The sequence below is a fragment of the Octopus sinensis genome, linkage group LG4, assembly GCF_006345805.1.
Source record: "Octopus sinensis linkage group LG4, ASM634580v1, whole genome shotgun sequence".
Taxonomy (NCBI): Eukaryota; Metazoa; Mollusca; class Cephalopoda; order Octopoda; family Octopodidae; genus Octopus; species Octopus sinensis.
The window spans coordinates 129,336,036-129,344,730 of NC_043000.1; the positions used below are offsets into that span (position 1 = coordinate 129,336,036).

The window sequence follows — 8,695 nt, forward strand, 5'->3', positions numbered from 1 at the left end:
ATGAAGGGTCATTAAGCTTCCAAATCCTTCTTTTCCAGATTGGTCTGCTTCTTGGCATCCTTCTAGCCTGGAGTCTAAAGTCACTAACGATTAGTCGGTGCTGGGAGATACATTCTTCAACAGGGAGGATCTTTGTATTTAAGAGCAACCATGCATCCTGCTGTGTGGTGAGAATGAAATCGATCTGGCTAGTACAGTCACCTGACTGATAGGATATCAGATGGCTGGCTGGCTTACTGAAGTTGGTGTTGCAGATCAGTAGGTTATTTGATTTGCTTCACAGAACTCCAGTAACCTTGTTCCCTCTTCATTTTGTGAATCAATTCCATAGCCCCCATGGAATATATATATATATACATACATACATGTATACATATATGTATACACACACACATGCACATAATTATATAATTGGTCAGTAGTTCATAAAGAAGCATGTTCTAAAAGTTAAGTATGTGTATATATATATATATACATACATACATACAGATACAGATATAAATACACATGTATATATACATATACAATGAGCTTCTTTCAGTTTCCATCTACCAAATCCATGGGCTATAGTAGAAGACATTTATCCAAGGTGCCTTACGATGGTTTTGAACAAAGAACTGTGTTTGAGAAGAAAGCTTCTTTACCACTCAGCCATGCCGGTGCCTATATGAGGCGGTGCTGGAAAGTTCATGGCTTTAAGGGTATCATGAAAGGCCTGGTTGAATGCAACTTCTTTTCCAGGGCTTAGAAAAACAGAAGGACCACTGCAACAAGTGTGTGAATCTGAGAGGGGAATATGCTGTATCAAATCATAATGAACTGGTTCTCCTGTATTTTCTTTTACCGAAAACCAAGAACTTTTCAGCGCCTCATATATTACAGATGCATAGATACATACAGTTAAATATTCAACAAATTTTAAAATAAAGAAAGTGTTACATATTGTTTGTTTAGTTTTTTTTTCTTTTAAATTTTATTCATTAAATTTTTAGTTCCAAGTATTACAACAAAACTGTCAGAAAATATTATTATTGACAGATACAAATATAAATTTTTGTTTTATTGTTTTTATTCTGTTATTACATTAAAAATAACATTTTCATAAAAAGAAACTTTAAAATTCTTTATGTCTTTATTTTTTGTGCTTAAATGTAAATATCCGTATTAATATGCTTTATTTCAATTATAAAACTCAATCTAATAATATACTATAAAATTATAATAGTGATAGGATGATGCTGATAATAATAAATTCTTCTGTAGATTGACCACAATTGGTAGCTCATTGGTAGACCATGCCCTGTTGTATTTAGCAATGATTCATGTTTTGCATTCAAATCTCATGACTCTCTATCGATTATTAGCTTGAATTTATAATAAACCAGCTAAATTTAGATGACTTGCTCTGAGATACTTTGAGTTAACTGTGTGACCATCTCCAAATACAACAATATATATATATATTGTAAATAAGTACCACTGTTATACAAGTGGTGTTATTCATTTCCAATATTCTGTGAAAACATGTCTGCTCATGGGGAAATATTACTTTGATTGGAAACAGGTGAAAGTTGGTGACAGGAAGGGCATCTGGCTGTAGAAAGTTTGCCTTGATAAACTCCATCCAACCTATGCAAGCATGAAAAGTGGATGGGAACACATTTATACTGTGTACATATGCACATATGATGGTCTGAGCACTGAGTTTAAAGCTTTCCCTGCTAAATGGAAATGATCAAGAGGAAAATGGTTTTTGAGCAGAATGAATTTCTCAGAAAAGACGGATTAAGAAAAAGAAACTGTTACTGCTGTTTGAAAGCTTCGAAGCAAAATAGTATTTTCTAAATTGTTAGTGAAATATTAAGAAACATGGAAAAAATAAAATATTGGAAATCAAAAATTTTAAAGTTTCATTTCAGTAAAAATCAAATTCTTTGAAAATTGGTCGATCTTCAATGGGAGTATTCAGTTTAGAAAAACGACGGAAAAAGGGATGTCTTGGATGATGTGAGAAATGATCAAATGGTGGTCTGTCATATCTAGAATTCCATGTAAAATCTGCTTTGTCTTGGCTTTTTTCAAATCTTTGGTGAAAAGGGCCATGCTGGCCAAAATTTTCTGGTCTGCCAAAATGACGATGACTATCAAAATGCCATTCTTTGGGAGAATAGGAGGAATCATGTGTTTGTCTTGGCATCTGAAAGAAGCTGTTTTCAGATGGGTGACAGTTGTATTCATAATTTGGTCTTTGGAAATATCTCGGATCTACAAAGTGATCTGGTCCACCATAATGACAAGGGATGTCAAAAGGACCTCTTCTATGAGATTGCCATGGAGCATTAAATTGCCATGGATTCATGAAGTGATCTGGACCTCCATACATACATGGTCTATCAAAGTAATTTGGCATGTCCTCACAGTCAGGGCTAATAAAGTGATTTGGTCCACCATAAAAGCAGGGTACCTCAAAAGAATTGCCTCTACCAGGAAAACCATGATGACCTGGTCTATTGAAAGAAGGAGGAATATCTGAAAAGTGTGGTCTTCTAAACTGATCAAAATGCTCTGAATGGTTGGAGAAATTATGATTCCCAAAATGCCTCCCCATGTGGCAAGAAGAATCGGCATGACATTCTTCATGTTTGCTCTGATTTAGATTCTCAGTCTTGGAATCTTTACTTTCTTTGTCTTTTGAATTGTCCTTCTGATGGCATGAACAATTGGAATGATCTGAAAAAGTATTCCAGCCACTTCTAAAATAGTAAGGATGGCAACAATCATTTTGGTATCTACCAAAAAATCCAGGAAAATGGTGATTCTCTTCAGATATCTGTTTCTCTTTCATTGGATTGCAATTAGAAAATCTTCCATGTTTCCCAGAGTTACATGGTGTTTTCTTGGATGTATCTTTCTGTTGATTCTCTTTCTCAGTGTTCTTCCCTTCTGCTGCAGCAGGTATGTTTTCTTTATCAACATGTTCTTTGGCATCTGTTACCTTCAAATTTTGGTCTTTCTTGACTTCAGGAATTTCTTTCTTGCTGCTTTCTTCAGCCATTGTAAATTATTTTGTATGTTGTTCTGTAAGATACAATAAGAAAGAAAAGTAGAGAAAAGAAATATTATAAAACATATTAACCAAAAATGATATTTTAAATACTAACAAGGTATTTTTTCACATTGTGAATTTTGAATGTGAGCATATGCATGTATGTGCACGCATACTTATCTATGGTAGTTTTCTGTCACTACAGAAAACTCACCCACACATAGTCACTCACAAATACTAGATCGTGCATATATTTGATGTATATACAGGGTACAGTGAATAAACTGTCGTTCAAATTATGCAAAAATGAAAATAACAGACATCCTATTTTAACAGATATGTTTACCAAAATTATATGAAAATATCTTGAAATACTAAAGAGTAAATTTATTCAACAAAATCGCCGTTGGCTTCAACCACAGCCTCCGGATGACTTCAGAATCTTCTGCAACCCTTCTGGATGATCTCGTTTAAGTTGGTGAATGCTGCCATAATCCTTGCCATCAGTTCATCTTTGGTGTTACAAGGAGTTTTGTTGGTCTCTCACTCAACATAATAATCAAGGGGGTTGCAGTCTGGGGAGTTAGGTGGCCAGATGTTAGGAGTGATGTGGTCACAGGAATTGTTTGACTTCTGCTCAGCACTCCATTGGCACAACTCTTATGATCACTGTCACACACAAGCCACGATATTACAACAAGGACTGGATCTTGTGATAAGCACAAATATTTTAATAATCTATATCAAGTGCAAACAATAGTCACAAAAGATACAGTGGGATCATTAGTTGATGGATAGCCAACAACTTTTAACGGCATAAATGTTGAGGTGTCATTAATAGTTGCAGCGTTAATGTAACAAAGTCTATAAATTACTAGTATGGTCCACTCAGAGTACTAAACAGTTTCTGTTAACTAGGTGACCTAATTATTACTGGAATATAACTATTTGTGAATATATCAAAGGTAGACTAACAAAGCAGAGGAGGAAATTTAGGGGCCTTTGTGGTTGTTAAGTCCCACATCTGCCCTGGGTAAAGAAACAAACCTATGATTAAAAACAGTCTGTTCATGACTTTACAATCTCTCTCTGAAGACATGGTATATCAAGGGCAACACCATTCAATATGTCTATTTATTTTTTAAAGCTATTTGGGTGTGATATGAGAGAAATTTAATAGCTACTTGTGAATAAAATGTGTTGCTTAAAATACATTATTTTGTTTTTTTACATCTGGTTTTCTAAGCTTTGGCTCTAAAGTTGACAAACTACATTTTAATTCTGTGACACACTTTCCAGCAATATTTATTGATAAATAATTGGTTGAGAATATATTTTATTGAAATTATGTACTGGTTATATAAAAAGAGCAAGAATTTACATTAGTAAAGAGCTGGGAAGGTAAGAAATATCTAATATGCTGACAAAAGTATTTTACTATAGAATGAAAGGTGACAGGTTATTTTTGAGGCATTGACACCTGCCATAGTGGCCCTTGAGCCAATAAGAGAGAGTCCAGGCAGTCATTTCAACTGCTTGAAACAGAAGTCATCAAATGTTTCTTAAATCGCAAAAAAAAAAAAAAAAAAAAAAACATTTTTAAACAAAAGTATGTAGACCTTAGTACACTAATACATATGATGTAGAACTAGATAACTATTCCTGAATGAAAAAAAAGATTAAAAAAAGGGAAATGTATTTTTACAAAGCAGTTGTTATTATTGTTGTGATTTTAGCCTTCATAAGCAAACATGTGGTCAAGGCTTTTGAAAAGAGCCAGCAGTTATTTAGGTAAGCCATTTGCTTCCTATGGAGAAGATGTCATGGATGACTTTTCTCCACTATTCTCGACTCTGGGCTGTCATTTCCTTTCACAAGTCTTGTTGGTTTTGAATTTTTATTGATGCTTCTGTAACTTTGCTTTTCTTTTCCTGAGTAGGGGTGTTGGCCCTACAGAAACCCATTTTACCTAGGAACAGGTGGTCCATATTGTTCAGGTCTGCATTATTTGACCTTTCCAGTATTGGGGCCCTATCAGGAGCTTGCATTCCACTGGCATGACTCTCAGCATCATTGAGGTACCCTAGCCTTTTCACTGCAACAATGAATGGACCTTGTGGTGGCAGTAGTTGTTTAGGGTTGACGTGTTTGCTGGACCTGAAAAGGTGAGCAAGTCTTTAGGATGTAGTTTTAGCTGCTATGAATATGCAATTATTGGGAGAGACTTCTGGTGATTCACTGTGCTTGAGAAGACACTTCAAGCTAAGTAAAATTGTGGCCATCCATACATACAAACATGTCCCTCTGTGAGCCATGAGGCCCTTGCCTTGTGAGTTTGGAGGAGCTAGTTCCACGTAAAAAGTACTTGTTTTGGTAATCATGTAAAAAACATCATCATCACCATTTAACATCTGTTTTCCATACTGGCATGGGTTGGATGGGTTTTTTTCAGAGCTGGAAAGTCAGAGAGCTGTTGTTTGTTTTGGTGTGGTTTCTATGGATGGATGCCCTTCTTAATACCAACAACATTACAAAGTGTACTGGGTGCTTTTTTTTCTACATGGCACCAAATAACTTGCAAGACAAGATCCCTCAATTGAGGGTGTGTGTACTACTGAGGGAGGTGGCCTTGTGCCAAATAATGAGAGGTTAATGTATAATAGGACAGAAACATGTGTCTTGCTGTAGAGGAGTTATAGGGCTACCCCAGTTGGAAAACAGAGAGACGGTGGTGAAAGGGTGACAGGGCATACTAATGTAAGTTGAAGTAGTACAGAAGATTGGGCAAGGCAAATGGAGAGGTAAGTTGTATATGAGGTGCTTTCAAAAAGTATTCAGTTTTATTTTTTCCCACTGAAATTAATGCTGCATGGGAAAAATCCTTTGGGTGAGAGGTTATACAACCCTTCCTGCATGTGTGGGAAAATTTTCATGCTGGTAGGCTGCTATGCCTAGGGTATGGCCATGTGGTGCACACTTTTTGGATTTTTATTCCTACCAAATGCATTAAGTAGAGATATTGCATCAAGTTTTGCCAAACATTTGATGATACTCCAGTTCATACCATCCAGAAGAGTCAGCAGGCCTTTGGTGAACTCAGATCAAGGAGTGGTACAACTGCTTCAAACATGGCAACACCTCAGTGGAGAGCAAGGCATGCTCAGGCATGCCATCCACAAACAAGAAGGAAGAGATGATTGAGAAGGTTCAGCAAATAGTTATGAAAGACCATTCATGTAAGAAATCAGAAAATTGCTCAGAAAGTGAGAATAAGCACAGAAACAGTGAATTAAATTTTAACAGAGGATTTGTGAATGCAGAGGGTGTCAGCGAAATTCATCCACAAGGCACAGACAGAGCAGCAGAAGAAACTTCACATGGAAATCATTCAGGCTAAGTAATATTGTGGCCATCCATACATACAAGCATGTCCCTCTGTGAGCCATGTGGCCCTTGCTTTGTGAATTTGGAGGAGCTAGTTCCATGGACTGCAATCCACAACCGAGACATCATGAAGACTGTCATTGCTGGTGATGAGACATAGGCTTACGGTCTCTGTTCGATGAGGTCAGTCATCTTGCATGAAAATGAAAGTCTGATGAGCATGCACACTACACCTCTGTACTTTAAACGGAGCAGCTAGGAACTGATATGGCCTATTGGTGCAAAAATTTTCATGCATGCACAGGAAGGGTGGCATGACGTCTCACCCAAAGGATTTTGTCCATAAAGCATCAGTTTTGGTGGGAAAAAATAAAATTGGATACTCTTTGAACACACTTTGTTTATATATATATATATATATATATATATATATATATATTTATTTATATCTGTATATATGTTTATCGTTATTCAGTTTATTTCAATATTTCTAGCCAATAGAGAAAGAATAGGTTTCTAACCTAGATCCAAGGCTCCTTCATTGGAATTTCAACATCAACAACAGGGTATTTTTGTTTGTTTGTATGTATGTATGTATGTATGTATGTATGTATGTATGCAGATTTGTATGTTTTGCTTTATGTATGTATTCTCATGCATATAGTTGCTCATATATATTTAAATGATAAACTTCTGGAAAGTTTTACAGATTTTTACAGTTCCAGTGATAGACTGGATCTGTAGTCTTCGAATTAGCTTTCTCCTTTCTGGTTTTGAGAAGACTAATTTCTCAAGATTGGTATTTAGGCAGTGTGTTACATATCCCAGAGCCCCAATAATTACAGATATAAACCTGAACTTGTAATCTGGATAGAGTAACTGCAGATTTCTCAATAGTTCAGCGTAGGTGTTCTCTTTTTCACTGATCTTCAGCTTTATAATGTACTAGCAGTATCGCCCGGCGTTGCTCGGGTTGTAAGGGAAATAACTATATAAGCATTTTTAGAGAGTTATAGCCAAAAAATAGCAAAAAAATGCATTAAAAATTGAAAAAAATTAAGGTAAATTTTTTTTTTAAATCGTTGACACATCGTAGATATTTTTAGAGAGTTACTTCCCTTATATAAAAGCGAAAAAAATGCATTAAAATGGAAAAAAATGATGGTAAATTTTTTTTAAATTGTAGACTCATCGTAGACGCGCGCTAATACCCAGAAGGGCTCGATATGAATCACGACTATAAGATACCCGCTTTTGGTTAAACTGCACCGCAAAATGTGGGAGTAGTTACGAATCTAAATCGTAGGAGACAGACACACAACTTCACTCTTATATAAAGATGCTTTTTTTTTTCAGTCATAGAGTTAGATTTATGAAGGTCTTCAGTAGAAAATCCTTCGAATTCTGACTCGCTGCTTGATATAATGAAATTCGTATCCATTTTTTGTCAGAATTACAAATTTTGAAAACACAATACAAACAAATTTCAGAAAAAAATCTCCCATAATTCACGGAATTAAAATTACACTTCGATTTTTGTACAAAACTGTATTTGAAGTGTTTACGAAGTATAATACGTGTTTTCACGAATGTACTAAAGAGATTTACTCTGATATTCTCATTTAAATATGAATAGATAAATTCGGGCGGTTTGGTAACGAAAGGGTTAAACGGATGCATACATTTATTAATAACTATATATAAGTGTCGTCTGTTTATACATAAACACTGTTTCATACTTTCAGTTTAGTCTTCCTCAAATCACTCTGTCGCTATTTACTCTCTTCCAAGAACATTTTCACTCACTCTTATCTCTTAGCTTGCCATACATTTTACTCATGTATCTATCAGCGTGATAGACAGAAACAAATATTACATCGCCATCGCCATCGCATTCTATTGTCTACCTGTCAACAAACACACAGTGAATTAGTTTCACTTTATTCGTTGCACACTGTGTGTGTGCGTTTGCGTGTGCTGTAAACCAGACTAAGAAAAGCATTTGACATACACACCAGAATGTGAGTTTTCTGTAAATTTTGCTTAATTGGAGTTTAAATTTTAAAAACTGGACCTGGCATAACCCGATGCATTCTACTCTTAAAAATGCTAGGTAAATTGTAATTGAAGAAATCCTATATTGTAGATTTCTATAAGTGACAAAGGGAGGCAGATAAAATCTGCCTTTTATAATAAGAGATGTACGTAGGTATCATCATCATCATTATTATTTAATGTCCGTTTTCCGTTCTAGCATGGGTTGGA

At 35.4% G+C, this 8,695-nt stretch overlaps 1 protein-coding gene across 3 annotated transcripts in view; it reads right to left on the minus strand.

Moving 5' to 3' along the window:
* Positions 1 to 1,561: 1,561 nt before the first annotated feature.
* Positions 1,562 to 8,695, minus strand: part of LOC115210916 — an 18,795-nt gene continuing 11,661 nt past the window's right edge. For all 3 annotated transcript variants that reach the window (XM_029779696.2, XM_029779697.2, XM_029779698.2), the window contains exon 2: positions 1,562 to 3,078. In XM_029779696.2, coding sequence (XP_029635556.1) covers positions 1,916 to 3,055 — 1,140 coding nt within the window. In that variant the 5' untranslated portion in view covers positions 3,056 to 3,078 and the 3' untranslated portion in view covers positions 1,562 to 1,915. The remainder of the gene's footprint in view (positions 3,079 to 8,695) is intronic.